We start from the raw sequence: 21,358 nt of genomic DNA on the forward strand, positions 1-21,358 counted from the left end.
TCTTTTTTTTTTTTTTAGGAGAATTAAGAATCTTTTTGTTTTGACACACTACATTTCATCTAATGTATCACAGAAAGAACATTTATTCTCTTCCTCCAAATATCTAGATAAAACAGAGTTTACAGGGTAAATCTTGAGGAGAATCTTAAAATTCATTTAGTTAGAGATGCAGTATTTATGAGGGCACTTTCTTGTGGACTCTTCCCGCGCTTTTTGTGTCACATGTGAGTTTCACGTGTTTCCATATACATTGCCAAGACACCTCACCTCACCTTACCTTTTGAAATACATTATGTCATTTTTTTTTTGTGGGGACGACAAAAACCATCCCCTCTGTAAAACCACCCTCGCCCTTTACTATTCCCTACTGTGTATTATGTAAAATTTAGCCAATCAGAATTCAATATTGTAGCGCGCTGCTCACGAGCTCACGCACGCGTGCGTCATTTTTCGCGCTCTTCGCATTGGCCAAGAGACCAAGAGTTCGAGCACAGCTGGAGGTGTCACAAAAAAAAGGTGGAAGGAAAAATAGTTCCTACCCCAAACTGTTGTTTAAAATTAAAATAAGGAATAACACAATTATAATTACGTCACTTCTACAAGTCGGGAATGTTATCGATATTTTTATCATGAGAAACTAATCTAAAGCGACAGCTCCAGCATTATGTGGCAATCATAAATTTGTATCCCTCCGCTCCGATTTACTCAGTTTACAAGAGGAAGGTAAGCGCCAGAAAGTTTTAATGTACTGTGTAAAGCGCTGACGTTTCCGAGAACAAAAAACTTTTAAAACTAGAAGTGTTTCAGTTCAGCGCTTGTCTGATAACTTCTGCTGCATGTAGTCGTTTTATTTCATGTGTTTTTTATGCTCTTATACGGTACACGCTACTTAAATCCGTTTGAAACGCTTATTAATTATTAATATTTTTTGCTTAAACATTGTAACTGTTTTCAAAGACTTTGATCCGCTTTGATGTGTGCATTAAAACACAATGCAGCTTTTTTCCCGCACGTGCAAAACGATTCCATCTGTTTGATCTGCCTGCAGAGATGTTTATTCTTTTTATTTTTTAAACTTAAAAAAAATATTTTCATACAGCAGGAGAAAATGGATCAAATGGAAACACATAGGGTCACTAAAACATGATTTACATTTCTGATTTAAAGCAGTAACCTCAGAACCACATGCTGATCCTACAGTTTTAAACCTCCTGACTACTAATGAGAGGATTGTCCAGGGGTTACTCTCATTCTGACTCGAAATTCCTTTCCATCAGACCCATCTGAGGTGGTTACATGAGGTCTTTTTGTTCTGATTATCTTATTATATGATTATTTAGCAATTATTAGATATAATCTATCATTATGAATAATATTCCGGGTTAATGTGGCATGCCTTGCACCTTCAGGCTCCAGGTCCGAATCCCGCCCCGAGTCTGTGTGCGTGGAGCTTGAATGTGCTTCCCGTGCTTGGTGCGTTTCCTCTGGCGTTTTTTTTTTCACAATCAAAAAACATGCAGATTAGATTAACTGGTGTTTCCACCACCCTGGTATTTGTAATTGTGCCCTGTGATGGAATGCCTGCTCAAGTTTCCTATCCTGGGATAGGCTTCTGGCCCCTGGGACCCTGTACATGCATTTTTACAGGGTAGATGGTATAGAAGTTAAATGAAAGATAAATAAATGTGCACAAGTTTTGAGCCCCCTCCACCCTAATTTGTTCATATTGTGCTTCCAAAGAGCCAGACCTTTTTGTATTTTTAATGCAGACTTAAGGAATAGATTTCCAGCCTTCCCGACTGACTTTTTTTTATCTCTCATTTTCAGTCTAGTCCCTGTACCTAAACAGTTTTATAGGAATATTTTTTGTTTGTTAAGCAGTGACCTATAAATTGTTCAAGCGTAAAAAACAAACATCTAACTTCAGGCATGAACCAGTGTGAAACATGTGCAAATGATGACAGATGATCAGGCCGGTGATTAGTATACCCGTGATGATGAATGCTGAGTGGTCAGAACAGATGAGAGGGGAAATGAGGTCGCTGCTGAGGTTGCTGTAAAACATTTAGCCTATTTTTCATTTACTTCATATTGTGATGTCAGTTGTTATTGTTATTATTATTATTATTAGTAGTAGTAGTTTTTTGGATATGTAGTTTATATTCTGTTATTTTTTAAAAGTACAGTAGAAAAGGTTAAAGTTATTTTATAGGCTATAATAGGTTTATGTTAGCCCATTGGAATGATATATGAAACATTTCTGGCTTCGTCAAGCCAGTTAAGTGATGCTGTTAAGTGATACTGTTTAACATTAGACATATCCACAACAGCCATGTTATGTGCGTGATATTTGCATTGTGACAAGTTTCTACTGTACATGATTGCCAGATCATACTAATAAACTGCAGGCTAGCTCAAAACCTTTCGTCTTTTTGTTTTTTTTATTTTCCTAAAACTGGAGAAAGAGTGAGAGGGAGAGAAAGAAAGAAAGAAAGAAAGAGCGAGTTAGATTTGTACACACTGATCAGAAATGCTTCCTCGCAAGGGTAATTTTTTAGTAGATTACGTTCATGCATCAGTACGTGTTTCAAAATATATGGATCTGGTCAGATAATGTAAAGACAAACCTATCCACTTCAAATTGCCTACTTTTTTTACTGTAAACTAATCATTAAATGTAATTCATTAAAAGGTATGTGAGGTTTTAACTTATAAAGCCATCCAGCTATTCAACAGCCTTCAGGACGCAGACACACATTCCATTGTTTCAAGTTTAGGCTGGAAACTTAATTGTTAGGCATTTTGTCAGAGCTTGTCTCTTAGGTAAAGGGAGTGGTTTCTGTCATTTATATCTTACTGATTTTTACCATTAATTTTTGTTTTCTCATTATCTCGCTTTCTCTCTATCAGCTACTTCTTCTATCTTAGTCTCTTAGTTTCTCTCTTCCCTTCTCAGAATGGCGTGCTGCCTGCTGACCGGTTGTGCTGTTTCTGTAGCTGTCCTTGTTGGCCTGTTTTATTGGTTTGTATCATCCAGGCAGCGCAATACCTTGTACACGTTACTATGGCAGGCCTTGATCTGGGAGAAAGTATGCGACATTTTCACCCGCTCCACACGGCCTCAGGTGACATGCTTTATTTTCACTTTTGACCTTCATGCAGATGTTTTCTAAAATAACACATAGCACTTTTTAGGGGAAATGTTAAATACTTTTCCGGTTTATTGTTACTATTTTTATTTGTTTAAAGAGTTTATAACTTACGTATAAGTTTAAGGAGTTCTATATAGAGGTACCTGTACATAGTGCTTATGGTTCACCGCGTTGTCCAATCAAAGTATTTGGAAGGATATAAAGAATAGAAAACCGTGTTCAATTCTCATATACAGTACACCAAGAATCATGATTAAGCTTTAATTGAATAACATAGAACATAATTAAATTCAACTTTTCCTTATATCTAATCCTGCTGGCTCAGTGGTAGGTTTCTCGCCTAGCATGCAGAAGGCCCAATCCCCAAAACCCAACCACTGGATGCAGTTTCGTTCCCCAGCCCGGATGAAATGGGAGGGTTGCATCAGAAAGGGCATCCGGTGTAAAACCAGTGCCAAGTTGGGTGTGGTTTGAATGGTTTGTGGCGACCCCTCGACGGGAGCAGCTGAAAAGCTAACCACAACTTCCATTCAATCCTGTCCTATTTTATTCTATTACGTTTCATCCTATTCAGTATAATCCCTCAAATCTAACTATTCCATTTCAGTCAGTTCCATTCTTTTATTCGATTTGCCTCCATTCTTCCATTTATTTTCTCCTGTCCGGTTATATTCCGTCTAATCGCATCACAGTGTATTCCATCCCAGCTAATTTTTTTGCAAGCAGTATCATGCTCATCTTCGTTCATTTCCATTTCCATCCCATTTATATCAATTTCATTATTTCATTTCCATCCCAAGATATCATTTATCTTCATCATCATTTAATCTCTTTTAATTCCTTTGAATTTAATAGCAGAACCCCAACAGCGTTAGTGGCGCAGAAGTACAAGTCTGACCTCGAAATTTTTTTTCAATTCTATATCGTGTACTGCAGCGCCTGTTGAAGGTAGTGCAGAAGAACGCCAGTAAAGGAAATCCCGAAAGCGTCATCTCCGCCATCGACTACTTCTGCAATCACTCGGAATGGGCCATGAACGTGGGCGATGAGAAAGGTGAACTAGTCTGTCTACTATTGTACCTCTGCCTATTCCTCTCTCTCTCTTTCACACACACATAAAACATCCACACACATTAACATTACCTTATCTGCTGTTTCCCTTTTGTTGATTTCGCAACTTTTCATCCTTGTCATCCTCAGTGGTATGTTTAGAGAGGAGGCCCAGGTGTCTCCCTGTGGGTTTGGTCTCTCGCAGCTCAAGTTAATTTGTCATAGCCTACAGCCCTTGTGCAAAATCCTGTGTTAATACCTGCACGGTTAGACTCACCATCAACATTTGCTAAAGTAGATGGTCCTAGTTGGAGAATGGGTCAGGGTCTGTTGTGCTGCCCGCATTCTCCACCGGTGAAGCATCTAGAGGCAACGAAGAGCAAAGCACAGACTGAGATCATTCCTTGTGGCTTTCTTTTATTCTTTTCCCCTCTAAGGTCAAGGAGAATGACGGGTTGTATATTGGCCAGCCGTGCTACGTTTCTTTGACTCATTCTGCGATCTGCTCTTTTTTGGGCTACAATAGTTGAAGTGCTAAAATGGTGCATGAAGTATATTGTCTAATGTGGTTAAATTCATTGGTGAAAGTTATGAGTACAAGACGGTTGTTGTCATTTTAATTTTTTTTTCTTTCTTTCTTTCCCTCCCTTATCTGTACACATTCCATCAGGAGGGAGCTACGAGCTCATACACTTGATAAAGAGGCGTTTAGGATACAGCTGATTAATAATCAATGGTGCAGACCTGATTGGCTGTTAAATGATGCAGAAAGACCATTACTGAAGTTTCGATTGTACTGTTCATCACTCGATTACATCTCTTAATGATCTTTAAGTGTAGCTGCCAATGAGTATTTGTGTGTGTGTGTGTGTGTGTGTGTTTAGGCTCCATTTTGGACTCGGTGGTGACCGAGGTGAATCCCAGCACGGTTCTGGAGCTGGGTACGTACTGCGGGTATTCCACAGTGAGGATCGCACGCCTGATGTCCCCCGGCACCAAACTCATCACTGTGGAACTTAACCCGGCTTACGCCGCCGCCGCCAGGCAGATCATCGCCTACGCTGGTCTACAAGACAAGGTGAGCGAGGGATGGTAAAGAAATTACGAAATAGATGTACTCATTTACGAAGTGTTTATGTATATAGATAAATATCTTGCATTTTAGAAGAAGTCTCCAGTGTCAGGCATTATGTTTACATGACGCTCAAGGTAACTGTGCATGTGATTGTAATGAGTGCTTTGTAATTCAGTCGCAAACCGGTTTTAGGATACTGGATAGTCTTTTGGATGGAGGGCTTTGCAGGTCTCTTCGCAGTCTTATTTAACTTGGAAAGAAAAAGGAAAAGTCAGTATTAAGGAGCTTAGGGGGAGGGAAGACATCCGATAGCTGTTATGACATACGTAACATTTGATAGCCTAAAAATAAATGAAAAAACAGCATGCATTGCTTTAATATTCTGTGCAGAAAAATTTCTGGGGTTAAAAAAAACTTTTATACCATTTAATTATGAAAGAATGCAACTAAAAATTAAATACAAGTAACCACACTGTTAATCAGCATTATTATTATTATTATTATACTAATATATTTTTTAATCTCTTACATAAAACCGAGTCATATTCTGGTTTAGAAATACATTTTCAAAAAATCTGTCACATTCTGCTGTGTTTTATGGCTACATGGACAGTTTTGTAGTTTTGCACAAGCTTGAGATTTGAGATTCTAATGTCACATGGCCCAGCATATAAGGGTAGTAACTTTTAGGATTTGTATTTCTGTTATTTGTTTATTTATTTATTTCTATTTTTTTCCAGGTGACTCTAGTAGAAGGATCATCCGGTGATCTAATCCCGCGAATAAAGGAGCGCTTCGGGATCACAACGTTTGACTTTGTCTTCCTCGACCACTGGAAGGACCGGTACCTCCCTGACCTTAAGCAGCTCGAGGTGAGAGACACATTAAGACGTACACCACGGTCTCGGAGGAGCTCCAGACGTCAGAAATTACTTCGATTCTGATTGCAACCAATATTATATATGTAATGAAAACCTCCTAAGATACCAGCAATGCTTGTTAACCCAAATGTAAAGTGGTGATTGATGGTTTGTTCACTTCACTGCATCATTACAGGAGTGCGGTTTGCTCAGGAAGGGCTCTGTGCTGCTGGCGGACAACGTGATCTGTCCCGGAACGCCGGAGTACCTGGAGTACGTGAGGAATAGCCCTCGCTATGAGAGCAGGTACTATCCTGCCCATCTGGAGTACACCACAATGGAGGACGGGCTGGAGAAGTCGATCTTCTTGGGATAGAAAAATAAAACTAAACTAGCGAGTGTATTCTGTTATCATACAGTCAGCTTTTTATCATAAGTGTAGTGTTATTTAGAAAAGTCAGTAAATGAGACTGTGTGAGGTTAGTACAAATAAACCTCAATCATTAGTGTATGGAATGATGTCAACAATTTGCAATGATCAGCTTCAGAAATATTGGCACCCTTGTTGAAGTTGGGTAAAACACTTAAGGTAGAAAAAAATATAGCTATAAGGGGCCGTTCAAGTCAAGCCGGGACTTGTGATGAAATTTCTGGTGAATCATTCTTCAAAAACACAGCACAGTGATAAAAACATTAGAACGTATGTCCGTGAATGATGATCCCGACCGAGGTGGCTCACCAACTTGCAGAAGAGACACACCAGTCTGCGGAAACTGTACACACACACACACCACCACTAGGGCATTTCCACATGTCTGCGGCATTAAAGGAGTTCGTGGAAGGCCAGCGTTTCAGACGTAAAGTGATCATGGCTCCAACATACTGATAAAACCCACTAGTGAAACACTGCGATGAGTGCATTAGTGTAGCAGGGGTTTATATAGAGAAATAAAGGCAGTTGTTATCAAAAGTCCCGGGTTGACTTGAACACTGTTTGTATATCTATTTCTCACCCAATGTGTGACTGCATAGTGTGGTGTCAACAATAGATAAATACAATTCTTTGATCCAATGTTCTTTGATTAAATTAGTTTCAATTAAAGATTATATTCCTTTCATGTTTATTCTTAGAGATTAGTCAGTCACAAAGTTTGTACTGTATGTTTGTAGTGAGGGTGTATAAGTGTGTATGTACGTTGTGTTATACTGAATCAAAAATCATTCCATCTAAAAACTTTTCCAGGTAAAGTGCAAACATCGAACATAAAAAAAGAAGAAAAGACATGTTTAAGTGTTTGAAATGTACACACAATATGAACTGAAATGCAATATGATTTAACCATGATATGAAATATTAAAAAAAAAAATTCTATTAACTTTTCTAAAGACAATAAACAAATGAGATTGAATGAATGTCCACGTGCTCTCAATTTTAAAAACTTGTCATCGTTGGGGCAAACTAGTGAAGGAGTTGTGATTTAATCTTCTTTTTTATTTCATTATCACACATCATGCATAAAATGAAACATGACCAACTTAAGTTTATTTATACCTAAATATTATTATAATAATACATTATAAATATTTGACTCTTATATTTCTAGTGTTAAGTGTTTCCTCTTTAACCAGGATCAGATGTAATGATAGATGCTTCATTATTTAGAAGTAGTTTAATAAAAACATAAAAATATATTCTGCATCCAAATTCCAAACTCTACTTTAGGATATTTTATACTAGAGATGAGGAGGGAAAAATCGTTTCGGTTCTGTAACGCGATATTTTTGTGTGGCAATTCATCTATCGCCACAATGACTAAAATATTTATTTAAATTATGATATGGTCCCTGGTGAGCCCCTTCCCAATTTTATTCCGTTTCTCTGTTAGTTAAATGCTCGGTCTGATAAACTTGTAGACTCTACCTAGTGATTAATTTTATTCTTCTCAATTACTAATCAGAGAAATGCATCGACACAAACATGAAATATACAGTGTAACCTGATTAAACATCATTTATTTGATAATGACTTACGATTGAGGATGATTACAGTGCAGAGAAACAAATGTGCTTATGTTAAAAAGTAGCATCATACATTAAGAAAACAGGATTGAACATGAAACAACAATCAAAAAACAAACAGTCAAGTCTTATTCCTTGCGTTGCAGTGTCCTGAACTCTTTTTCAGGAAAATATTTTGTCCTCAAAAGCCGTTTTGAAAGCTTTTATGATTTGCATCACCTTCACAACAAATATATGTGCACTTTCTCTCTCTCAGTCAGTCAGTCAGTCAGACACGTGCACGTGAGCTTGCGCATCAGTCATGTGAACTCCCCTTGCTGAAGATCTTGGCCAGTAGCGAGACATTGGATTGCGCTTTCTCCTGAATGGCTCTGCTCTTCTCCTGGGCTTTCTGAAGGTTCTTCTTGGACAGGCCGGTCTTCTTCATGCGCTCCAGCCTCATCTCCTCCTCGGTGCGCCGTTGCGTGAAGTCCCAGCCCTTCTCCTCCACCACCTCGCCTTTTTTGGCCCTCTTTTTCCTCAGTCTGTCCAGCGTCTGGCTCTTCTCTACGCTGGCCAGGTAGAAGTTGGTTTCGCGCTTGGCCTGCGAGATCTCTGTCCTCATGCGCTGCTGGTAGACCGTCTGCTCGTATGCCAGCCGCTCGCTCAGGTGGCACCACTGGAACCTGTGCAGGTACTGGGGAGAGGCAGAGAGAAACCGGTGAATATAAAAAACTTGTTAGTGAAGGGATTCTGATAAAGGGGTGAAGATAATAAGAGTCTTTAAACTTTTTTTTTTTATCTTTTGCTTCATTGTTTTTAAACCCGAAGGTAGCTGCATGCAAGTATTTCGTTACTGTACTTAAGTACATATTTGGGTAATTTTGTTAAATATCGCTTTTACTCTGCTCAAATGTACAACAATATCTGTACTTTTACTCAGCTACATTCCCACATGGTGTTGCATTACCCAACTACAGTGGTGTGTGGTATTAGAAGCAGAACCTTCAATGCCTCCTGACTAATATGCTTAATTACATGAAATGCTTAAGACAAAATTTCATAATGCGAAACGCATTTTCCCATTGAAAATAATGTAAGTGCAGGTTATCCATTCCAACCACCAAAAAAAATATTACCAATATTACCGAATATATAATCATTATAATCATATTTTTGCATATAAAAACCTTTAGAAAAGACACGTGAATAAATTAAAGAAATTAAACCACACTTAATCTTAATTTACGATTCCTCTTGGCACCAGCTGCTTTCAACATGAAACTGATAGCAGCTCTATTTTATTCTTGCTACGGCCTTGCTACTACATACTTCTTGACTTTTACTCAGATACACAAGCAAATTGTGACTTCTACTCTACTTGAGTAAAACTTGACATTTGCGAATGTCTACTTTTACTCAAGTACAGGATGTGTGTACATTGCCCACCTCTGGTACAAAAACACTATAATCCCATATTCATCCATGCATTTCCAACTCTAACACATTACACCTAATCATCTCATCATCCAACTCATCATCACAGTTTTATCACATTTGTTCATATTGTATCATGCAGGTATCATGCAGCTCTTCATGTGTCAGATAAAATACTGAACATGCTTAGTGACGTACTTTGATGCTCCACAGGTCACTGCTGAAGTGGCTCCTCTTGCGGTTGGTCATCGGCGTGTTGTGTAAAGACACGGCCACTTTCTTAGCCACGCGCTTGTCCCTGAACTCCACCCAGCCTTCCACATACCTCGACCCGTTACTGCCAGCTTTCCTCTTCTTTCTCTTAATCGAGTGGTCTAGGATGAGAAACACTTCTGAATTAATGTCTGAATGTTTCTAGATTTAATCAGAAGTATTTACATTCACAACATCAATACATACATGAATACCCAAAAATATAAACCCTGCATTTAGAAGCACTTTCCTCCTAGTTTGACGTTATATCGCCATCCTAGTCCGTGACTAACCTTCAGACTGAAGGAAAATCCGCCCGATTTCTCCGTACACCGCCAGCATGTTGCGCACGTGCTTGGGTCTTATTCTTGGGGGAATGTGGCCCAGGTACACTATACCCGGGGCACACTTCTTGCCCTTTGCTTTCTTGATTTTACCGTCATCCTCCTGTTCTTCTTCATCCTCCTTCGCCTCCTCTTCAACATCATCGCCCTTCTCCTGATTATCATCTTCTACCTCCTTTTGATCAAGTCCATCCTCCTGTTCATCCTCAGACATGTTCAGCTCCTCATCAGCAGCTGTCCGGTTTGTGTGTTGATCCATTTCAGTGTCTGCTTTGCTCGCCATGACTTCCACACAGCCTGTTAGTTTGAGAAAAATCATTTATGTGCATAAAAGGTTATATTCAAAAATGAAGATTGCATCATATAGATTGCAAAATACATTGCAATTATATACTGTAATATCTTGTGACAGAGAAACATACGTTATAGCTTTTTGTGACATGCTTAAGAACATTTGTTAACTATCTAGGATTAGTTTAATCTGGCTAGCCATTTCCTACATCACCCACAGTGCTGTTCAGTGCCATGCCCTCAGTACCTAATGAGAAAGACGCAGCGGTCGTTCAAGTGCAGTATACAGAGAGGGTAGAAATGGTGGCACAGCTCCATAAACCTCCATGTAACCTACTGGATTCCAACCGCCATTAAACAGCAAAGTAGAAAAAGAAAAAAAGCAGAAAAGATGCAACGGCACTTCAGCCATCGAGTCTGTTCAGCTCTCTTTCCTACTCATCTGTATAGTCCGCTTAAACAGATTAGCTTCCAAAGCTACAACATTCATGCAAATACCACAATCCATGCTTTATACATTGCTAACACAGTGGTACCCCAGCATACAAATGCCCTACTACATACATTTTCGCTTTAAGAACTGAAATTTTGCAAGTTTGAGATTTTAAACTTTCAGCATACGAGTGAACGAATCGAGACGAACCAAACGCCGGCTAAGTTGTATGTACGTCTAAACTTGTTTGCGTCAGTGGAAAACAAAAAGTGGAAACCCTCGTTTGGTTTTTAAAGCAGCCAGTGCCAAAAGGAATCATAAATTAAGTAAGGTTTAATGTCTATTTATTTCATATTTTACATTTTTTTTCCTATTTAAAAAAAAATATGATTATAGAACTTAAAATTGGTAATATTTGTAATAATTTTGGGTGGCTTGAACAGATTAAGTAAATGTACATTATTTCCTATGGGAGAATGCGTCTTGCAATGCAAAATTTCTCCTTGAGAACTCGCCTCTGGACAGATTAAATTTGTATTCTGAAATACGACAGTACTTTATAAAAATAAATTTTCCTGACTCTTATCAAACACAACTACAGTGTTGCCAACAGTGTCCCCTGTGACGTCAGAGAGTTAGAGCTCCACTAACTTCCTAAGGAATAAAGAAAACATAGGATCAGCCAACTATTCAGCATCAGGATTACTTAAGGATCACATCACAAATGTTTTAAAATACATCTTTAATGTGTTCCTTCAGTGTGTTGAAAAGTTGCTTTAAAGGTCACACTTAAAGGTTTCTTTATGGGCTTGTTTTTTTTTTTTTTTTTTGCAAGTTTAAAGGTCAGTAAGATCTCAAACAGTAAATCTAAATCTTCTCTCTCTGACTGACTGCACTTGAGAAATGCTGTAATTAGACTAAAATAATAAAGATTCCCAACATAAACACGCTGCTAATGTTAGCACAGGCGCTAATAATATATTCTGGAACTAAAACATATTGTAAACACTATGAAATAAATAAAGATTAACGTAAAAACCGTCTTTACCTTTCTCCTGGATTATTCAGTGCCCCAGTCCATTAATTTGCCTCAGTACACAACCCTCAAATGTTCAGGAATGTTCCACAGCTCGTACACATGTGTCTCTGCGCGCTCCGATGACGTCATATTCACGCGCCCGTGGACACAGTGGTAGTTAAAGTGGCAGAGGCTTAAATAAAAATAAATGTAATACTGACGTTAAAAAAAGAAAAATGAAAGCATTAATGTATATCCAGTAATATGTTCCGTGTTCTAATTTGTGTTTCGTTCAATTCAATTTCATTTAATAATATTTATTGTGTAGTAAATTATTATACATTAAAAAACTGGCAATTGTTGCTGCCAAAACCATAATTAAAATATATATTTAAAATCTTTTAACACGATAATACTACTGAATGCAATAATGCAATATCTATCTATCTATCTATCTATCTATCTATCTTTAATCATCATCATTATTATTATTATTATTATTATTATTAAAAGCACTAAAGAAAGTTAAATAAAAGTTAAGTATTACACAAATTAATGCAAAAATATGAAACAAAAATTTTTAGACCATGGGGGGAAAATGTGAAATTATTTGAATTAGCACGTCTCCAGCACTAGAGGACGCCACAACCTTGCAAGAATAAAATAATATAAGTAAAAGGCAAGTCTTTCTGGAAAAAGAAACTAAATAATAAACATTTGTAAGATAAAAAATGTCATTGGCACAAGGAATGGAAAATAAAACAGTAATATATATAAATATTTATAATTTTTTTATATTTATAATTTTTTATATATATAATTTTTTTACTGTTTTATTTTCTATTTCTAGTGCAAATGACATTGTTTATTTAACAAATGATTGTTATTTAGCTTAAAATAATGGTCATCTAGGTAACCTCTATAATAATTCTATATATAACCTCTATCATAGTTCATATACTATATATATATATATATATATATATATATATATATATATATATATACATTCAAAAGTTTGGGGTCACTCTCTAACTCCATGATTGTTTCTAATTTTTATTTCTTTCTACATTGTAAAGGAATGCTGAAGGCGTCCAATAAATGCATTAATCTCCTCTGAACTGTTAAACTACTAACTGTTGTTTTTGTTGTTGTTACGTAATTACCTAATTCCATATGTATTATTTTATAGTTTTAAAATCCCCAGTATTTTTGTAAAAGGTAGAAAATAAATCACTAAACAAAAACAAAGAAAATTTGCAAGTGACCCCAGACTTTTAAACGGTAGTGTATATATGTATGAATTATGATAGAGGTTACTTGGACGACCACTATCGGCCAATGGTGATCATTGTATTTATTTCCGTTCTCACGAAAGTGGTAGGACCTCCAGTCAACTTTCACATCCATGGCCAGTGTAGCAGGCATTTCTTACTATTTACAGTATGTCATACTGTGAGGTAATAGTATATCTGTTGAAACATTGGAGCAGCGTGAGGAGTGGCAGCAGATGATCGCACACTCCCGTCCGCACGTAATGTAGCACACGGGCCTCAGGATTTGCAAGCGGGCAGAGCTGTGGGTAACCTCTAGTATTTTATAAATGTCACTTCCTATCTCTTCATTAACAATTTATATAACACAGTGAAGTGAATACTAAGACTAAGAGAGAGAGAGAGAGAGAACGATCGTGCATGCTGTTTTGCACTTTATCAACATGGACCCTGTGCTCCTGCGTTATGCGAGTGCAAGTATACGAGGCTGATTCGGCTTGGATTAGAGCACTCTGCTCATCCCAGCCTGAGGTCTATCAGGTTAAATATAATCCTGAACACAAAGACCACGCTCCCGGCACCCAGCACTGATAATGGCATGTCTTATCATGGTGCTCTTGTTATTCTGTAAAGCAGGACTGGGGGCTAAGAAATAAAAGAAGAATGTTTTAAAGTCATAAAAATGATACGTAGTATGCGTGTATGGTGAGTATAAAGATTTGTATTTGGTCAATTTTGACTTATTTTTATTTTGACTCACATTTTAGTAAGTACTTAGAAGTATTAGTAATAAAAGTGATAAGACTTAGTAATTAAACTTTATTTATTATGTTTAGTACCAATAAAAGTAATGCAACTCACCCACTTTATCTTCTTTACTGCTTTATTCTGTATACAGGGTTGCAGGAGGCCTAGAGCCCACCCCAGGAGACTCAGACAGGAACAGGGACAGGGTGCCAAACCACTGCAGGGCACACACACACTACGGAAATTTGGGAACGCCAGTTATCCTAATCTTTGGACTGTGGAAGGAAACCAGAGTACCAGGAGGAAACCCACCAAGCATAGGGAGAACATGCAAACTCTATGCACAAAGACCCGAAGCACGAAACGAACTCGGACCCTGGAGGTGCAAGGCGACAGTGCTAACCTCTGTGCCACCTTGCGGCCAGTAATGCAACTTTTTTTGTCAATATTGTACATAATAAAACTTAGTTGTGAAGCATCGTATTAGAAATCTTAATGGCTTTAACTTGTTCTTTAGATGATGTCTAAATAATGAAAGGATGAAGTCATCTTCTAAAAATAATGTGCTACACCTCCATCCAGCTAGTTCTGTATTGTAACTCGAATGTTCATCCATGTACAGTATGTTTTTATGAATGTCGTTTGATTTGCAAGACCTTCTTCCACTACATTCCACCAACAATATTTTCTTCTTCACATGCTAGGGTTTTATTTTTCAAAATATAATTAAATTAATCTGTTAAACCACTGTGACCCAAACCAGGACATGGTAACACACTCAATATGTGGTCGGGTTTGGGTTTAGTCCAACCCAGTTGTGCTGCAGCCTTTGTTTATTGATATGTAACCAGATGGGGTGTTGTTCTTCTGCAAGATGAGTACGCCTAGACACCAAGTGCTTGAATCAGTTTTTCAGGTTATTGTAGGTCAAACTGAGTTTATATGGGAGAGGGGGAAAAAGGGGGATTTGGCACACAAAGCTTAGCTACCTATTATCTATTAAAATAAATTAAGTCCTTGTCACATACATGTTACTAAACATTTTTTTTCCTTTACATATCCCACTTGGGGTCTGGAGGCAGTCCGCAGGGTCTCCATTTCCATGATTAGGTCTCCATCTTTCCGCGCGTCGGTCCTCGCATAGTCAAACCGCATAGGTGAGATAGGGGTATAACAACAGGAATAACATGGGGGGTTATTGGGGGTGGGGCTTGTAAGATGACTTTCACACACATACACACACTAATGGATGAATGACTGCTGATTACATAAATTGTCTAGGTAACGGATTACATTTTTAAACAAATAACTAAATACTAAATAACTGAGTACTTAAATGGCGGATCTAACGAGTTAAATTACTCGTTACATCAAAAAAGTAATCAGAGTACTTTGTAACACGTTACACCCAACACTGCTAATTAGTAACCCATATCCTTAAACCTCTGAGCTCTTACTATCCATATATCCATTATCTATACCACTTATGCCAATCGATCGCGACCACAATGTCTTTGGACTGTACAAAACAAATAAAGGCAAAAACTACAAATTGCCACCAACATGAGGGTAAAGGATGCACATTCCCACCCACATGAAACTAAAATCTGTCCAATCCCAGCTACATGAGGGTAAAAAACTGCCTATTTCCACCCACATAAGAGTACAAACTACACATTCCTCACCCAAATAAGGGTAAAAATGGCAAAATCCCACCTACATGAGCATGAAGGATACCCATTCCCATCCACATAAGAGTAAAAACTACCTAATCCCACCCAAATAATGGTAAGAATTGCCCATTCCCACCCAAGTGAGGTGAGAAACTGTGCAATCCACCCACATGAAATGAAAGTCTGTCCAATTCCACCTAAATGAGGGCAAAAATTGCCCTTTCCCACCCACAGGTGAGTAAAAACTATCCATTTCCACCCAAATGAAGGTAAAAACTGCCCATTCCCACCCACATGGGGGTAAAAGCTGCTTATTTACACCCACATGAAATTAAAAGCTACCCAGTCCCCGCCACACGAGAGTAAAAACTGAACATTTCCACCCACATGAGAGGAGAAACTACACATTCCCCGTCCAAAGAAGGGTAAAAATGGCAAATTCCCAACCAAATAGGAGTAAAGACTGCCCATTCCCATCCACATAAGAGTAAAAATTACCTATTCCCATCTAAATGAGGGCAAATAATGCACATTCCCACCTACATGAGAATAAAGGCTACCCATTCCCAACCTCATGAGGGTAAAAAACGACCCATTCTCACCCAAATAAAGGGAAGAACTGCCCATTCCCACTCAAGTGAGAAACTTTGCATTCCCACCCAGATGAAGTGGAAGGAAATGAAAGGCTGTCCAATTCCACCCAAATGAGTAGTGTCCACCACCTCCATGCTTTATTATATTCACCTTTTGGCTACACAGTGCTGGTAAAAGAGGGTACAAGCTGACCAGTCCCACCCATGTGAGTAAAACACATGGGAAATAATTTGCTCCTCCTGCAAACATGGGAATAGAAAACACCCACATGTGAGTCATTCTGGATTCTCTTTATTAGGGTCTGCAGATCCCAGTCCTGCTCACCCCTCTAACTGACTACCATTAACATACACATCAAATTCAATCTCCATAGCGTTAAAAGGTTAAACAAAAAGAAATAATAAAAAAAAAGCATTACAAGATTATTCTTTGTTCGATGTCAGAGAACAAAACACTGCAGAGAGGGTAAATCAGCTGAAGTGACACTAAGGCATTAAGACGTGTAAGATTTCCTGTATGTAACTGCTGAAGGTGATTTGAGATGCAGGAACAGCGTGACAGACATGAAACGCCTCGGCGAATGTGTTTGCTCCACTCACAGACTGAGTGACAGCGAAAGACATGCTTTTGACAGGCCACTGTCCACCAGATCTGTGTACACTCTAAACAACTTTACAAATCAGCTGGTACGAATCGGTTCCGACAAGCCGTGAAGGAAACGGGGATGTGAGGGGGAGAGAAAGAGAGAGAGAGAGAGAGAGAGAGAGAGAGAGAGTACAGTAAGTGACTGAGAGACAGAGAGAGACAGAGAGACAACAGTTACAGCACAGGAACTCCTCACAGCATTTTCCCCCTGGATGTCCTAATTTGATCCAAACAACACTTGTAAAATATTTCAGATTCAGACCACGACCTACAATTAGCTCACCCTAACACACATATGTAAATGTATTTATTCCACATACATAACAATGAGCAGTAATTGCACTCCTTCAGGGATATTTCCGTGAGTGTTATTCTGGTTGCTAACGAGTATTAAACTGAATGCTACACATGGGACCATTGAGTACAAATGAACCAACTGAGAAACAAAACATAACACAATGTAAAACAAGGCATATCAAGTATATAAAATATCTGAATGTAGTCAAACCCCTTGAATATTTCCTATTATGGAGATTGCAAATATATGTTATATTGTATATACATTTTAAGAGTTTTACAGTGGAACCTCGAATTACGAGTAACGCGGTTTACGAGTGTTCCGGAAGACGAGCAAAGATTTTGTATAAATTTTGACTTAAAAAACAAGCGTTGTCCTGGTTTACGAGCACCAACGCATGCGCTTCTTGTTTTGACACCGAGCGTCGCGTCATCACAACTGGTATAATCAATCCGTGTGTGTGTGCTTTTTTTTCTCTTGCACTGCAGAGTGTGTGTTATGTGTGTGCGCGTAATTTGACACCGCGCAGGTTGTTATGATTTCTTCAGCACTCCATCTTGTATGTCATTGCTATCAACCTTCATAAACAGAATTAAGAAACTCCGCCCAATCACATACCCATCCAGGGCACAAGCAAACACACAGTTACACACATTTGTGCAAAATTTGAAAACACAAATCAAGCTGCATGTCTGTGGAGTTTGTGAGGAACCCAGGGGAAACCTACCAAGCATAGCGAGATCATGCAAAACAGTGCTCTAAGAAGGTCAGTGGTTGCTTAGTGGTTGAAACATTGGACGCCTGATCAGAAGATCCAAGGTTCAAACCCCAGCACAAGGCCCTTGAGCAAGGCCCTTAACCCTCAGATGTATACTAAGATAAAAATTTAAATTGCTCTGGATAAAGGCATCTGCTTAATGTAATGCAAACTCCAGACACACAGACAAAAATAAAAATCAAACCTCCAACCCAGGAAGTGTAAGGTGATAGTAGTAACCACTAAGCTTCTGCGCTGCCACTATTTGTACTGTAGCTTTCTGAAATCCACATTCACAACTCGATACATTTAAGATTTTCGTAAAGTCATTACTGCCTTGTTTTAATGACTAACAATTTAAAAAAATTATATTTGGTATTTAATACGATCCAATCTTTCATTGTTTTTTTCCTTTCTAGATGTTGCACACTCATGGGGCAGTGTGCGTACTGCCCCACTTATCTTCCACAGAAATATTATTTCACCTGTGGGTTCAAAAGCAAGGGAATGGTAAATTATACATAGGACAACGTCCATACATTATAAATTCACATGCACCATTGAGACATTGTTTCTCCCTCAAAGACTGAAAAGAAAAATTATCATTAAAAAAGTCTTCTTTTTCCAGTGGTTGATTCTTTGTTTTTTTAAGTTGAATTGTTTTCTGAATCTTTTAACACCACCTGCTGTTTTAGAGAAGGAAATCTAAAGCTGCTCAAAACAAGCTGTACTCTGGATGACTCTGTTTTTCAAAACTCAGCTATACAGAGTTACTCTGTAAAAAAAATGCAGCCTGTAGCATTAAGTCACACGCCATTGACCTCAACTTCATCTCGTTTGAGGCTACGCAGTTATTAATATTATGTTTCTCCATTAAAATCTATAGTCATGAGCCATTATTATTTGTATGGTTATTCCTGTCAAATAAAAATTCATCATCATCATCATTACAGATGTTAAACAGCTGTCCCTGACATTATGGACGCAAGTTTCGGGATCATGTATCCAGTAAAGCATGAAAGAGGTTATGATTTGCCTTTTAGTGGAGGCCAAATTTCAGGACTGAAACATAAATAAATATGTAAGAAAATATATGTTTTTGGGAAGTGAGGAAACCAGAGAAGGAACCTGGGGAACCAGGAAGAAACCCATATTCAGTGCTGTGAAAAAGTATTGAATAATTTTTGCATATTTGTCACACTTAGATGATTGAGATCATCAAACAAAGTTTAACAAGTTTTATATTAAACTTTGATTGATGATCTCAGTCATGTAAGTGTGACAAATATGCAATACAAAAAAAAATCACAAAGGGGGGAAAATACTTTTTCACCACTCTGTAGATACAGGGAGAGGATAAGAGGGATGTCGTGGGGTATGGTGCAGTGGTAAAGTGCTTGCCCTATCAGACAGAGATTGGGAGTTTGATTCCCGGGTGATGCTGTAACCTCTCGCAGCCGGAGGTCTAGGGAGAGCTGATTGGCTGAGCCCTCTTGTTCGGAGGAAACACGTGGTAGTCTTCGACCGAAGACAGATGTGTTGCACATTATTTGTTGAAAATGAGTCTCTCGGCGGAGAAAAAGGTATTCATAGTTGAGTATTATTTCTGCTCATACCGAAGCGATCGTGAACAGGGACTAAGTTTAAAAAGTTAGCAGAACAATTCCTTCCCTTTCCCATCCCGTTCCCCCAATCCTATGTCACCTGATGTCTACTTGTGTGGAATGTTAAAGAAAGATCCACCAAGAACTGCACCGACCTTACAGAAGTCTGCAGCAACCTTTGTTCCCTAATATGTTCAAAAATCTGCATGAACGATATGAGGCGCTGCACACACTCTTCGAACACTTACATTACGCATACCCTGGTAAATTAACACAGTAATAGTGTGTATGTTAGTTTCTTTCAGCAGAAATTAACTCACAGATGACTCACAAAGTAATATTGTTTGTCTTTTTATTTTAGTACAGGTAGTCCCTGACTTACGAATGATTTCTGTTTCAGAAGGACGTTCATAAGTTGGATTTGTACTTAAGTCCGACAAAGTGAGTCTTACAGTATATACCTTTGGCACAAATATACAACGTGATACATAGCAATTCACCTGACTAAATCTGTCCCCTTTTCCCACACTGCAGTCATGTGGCCAAAAACCTTAAGAAAATACAGTACATCTCACAATAAAATGTGAAATGTAACAGTGTTGTCTCTGCGCCTTTAAATCGAGAGGGGGATCCCGGGTGCCATTTTCTCTCAAAGCTGTTTTCCACTGTATTGGTCTGTGAACTCTGAAGATTTTCCTAAAATTAGGACTATTCACCATCATGACAGCTTTACAGGGCAAACATTTTCTATCATCGTGCTCCCGGACTGATTTATTGAAACCGGTGAGGCCGATTCATTCAACCCCACACACATACAATAACCCAGACTTTAGACATTTTAGACATACAGTTACACTCTGAACATATTGTATATAATTGTAAACATTGGTATCAGGTGCACTGTCTATATTTTGTACAAAAAATGTGAGCTACTTTCGTGATTTGTTCAGATTTACGAATGTTCGTAGACTCTCTGTCCATTCATATCTGTGAAAATCAATAAGTCGAATGTTTGTAAGTCGGGGACAACCTGTACTGTATATATTGGTGCATCTATTGATGCATCTAGCTATTTAAAAATGGTTTTAATTTAAAAAAATATATATATATCCAAGCACTTGTCTTTGTGTGTCTGCTTCAGCACACTGCAGTCATGAAGTCACAATCAAATTTACAGCATGACAGTCATGCATAATAAAAAACAGACTTAAATGACTTGCATTAACGACTTCTTCATATGCACTAAAGGGGTTGTGGCTTACAGCAGCAGGTGTGGAGACGCAACACCCAAAAGGAGATACAATGCACTTAAGGAGTAAAGCGCTTTTTTGCAGCCCGCATATGAGCCATGACGGTGTGAACTTCCAGCAGCATCCCTAACGTGAGCCAGAAACACTGAGCCATCTGTCTCAAACACACACACACACACACACACACACACATGCAAGAAAGAAAACACACATACGCCCTTTCTTATGCACAGACAATTGCACAATCCACAGGGGCATAAACAACCAGATAATATACTGTAGATGTGCACACACACATACACACACACACACACACACACACTACACACACAATACACATAAGCAGGACAGTTTTTACCAAGCTACAAATCTGTGAAACGTCCTTCTTAAAGACAACATATGCAGTCTTTAATGCCAAATGGAATGTTAATAGTTGACAGCATTTAATCGTACACACACACACACACACACACAGCCGCTTGGCTGCTGTGAGTGAATGCTTCGGTTCCCGTGGAGCTCCAAGCATTAAAGATTTATTTGGTGATTTGAAATATTGATTGAGAGAGAAAAGCAGAAGTGGGAATGAGCAGCAGGAGGTTCTCATTG

The 21,358-nt window shown here is 38.4% G+C and overlaps 2 protein-coding genes across 4 annotated transcripts; one reads left to right on the forward strand and one right to left on the reverse strand.

The window, feature by feature from the left end:
* The first annotated feature begins 541 nt into the window (after window positions 1-541).
* On the forward strand, window positions 542-7,559 carry LOC128530826 (catechol O-methyltransferase A-like). Of its 2 annotated transcripts, none has more exons than XM_053504969.1 (6): window positions 542-723; window positions 2,957-3,125; window positions 4,089-4,206; window positions 5,087-5,280; window positions 6,018-6,149; window positions 6,334-7,559. In XM_053504969.1, exons 2-6 carry the CDS (start codon window positions 2,958-2,960, stop codon window positions 6,511-6,513), a joined length of 792 nt encoding a protein of 263 aa, XP_053360944.1. In that variant the 5' UTR covers window positions 542-723; window position 2,957; the 3' UTR covers window positions 6,514-7,559. The 2 variants fall into 2 exon arrangements, with proteins under 2 accessions (XP_053360944.1, XP_053360943.1); XM_053504968.1 differs by having other exon boundaries at window positions 543-723; window positions 2,911-3,125; window positions 6,334-7,558.
* Window positions 7,560-8,130: 571 nt separating this feature from the next.
* On the reverse strand, window positions 8,131-12,047 carry abt1 (activator of basal transcription 1). Of its 2 annotated transcripts, none has more exons than XM_053504297.1 (4): window positions 11,941-12,047; window positions 10,118-10,465; window positions 9,771-9,946; window positions 8,131-8,832 (listed from the first exon to the last, which is right to left on the reverse strand). In XM_053504297.1, the coding sequence occupies exons 2-4, from the start codon at window positions 10,449-10,451 to the stop codon at window positions 8,452-8,454; spliced, it is 891 nt and encodes a 296-aa protein (XP_053360272.1). In that variant the 5' UTR covers window positions 10,452-10,465; window positions 11,941-12,047; the 3' UTR covers window positions 8,131-8,451. The 2 variants fall into 2 exon arrangements, with proteins under 2 accessions (XP_053360272.1, XP_053360271.1); XM_053504296.1 differs by lacking the exon at window positions 11,941-12,047 and adding an exon at window positions 10,707-11,201.
* Window positions 12,048-21,358: the final 9,311 nt, after the last annotated feature.

The sequence above is a fragment of the Clarias gariepinus genome, chromosome 9, assembly GCF_024256425.1.
Source record: "Clarias gariepinus isolate MV-2021 ecotype Netherlands chromosome 9, CGAR_prim_01v2, whole genome shotgun sequence".
Taxonomy (NCBI): Eukaryota; Metazoa; Chordata; class Actinopteri; order Siluriformes; family Clariidae; genus Clarias; species Clarias gariepinus.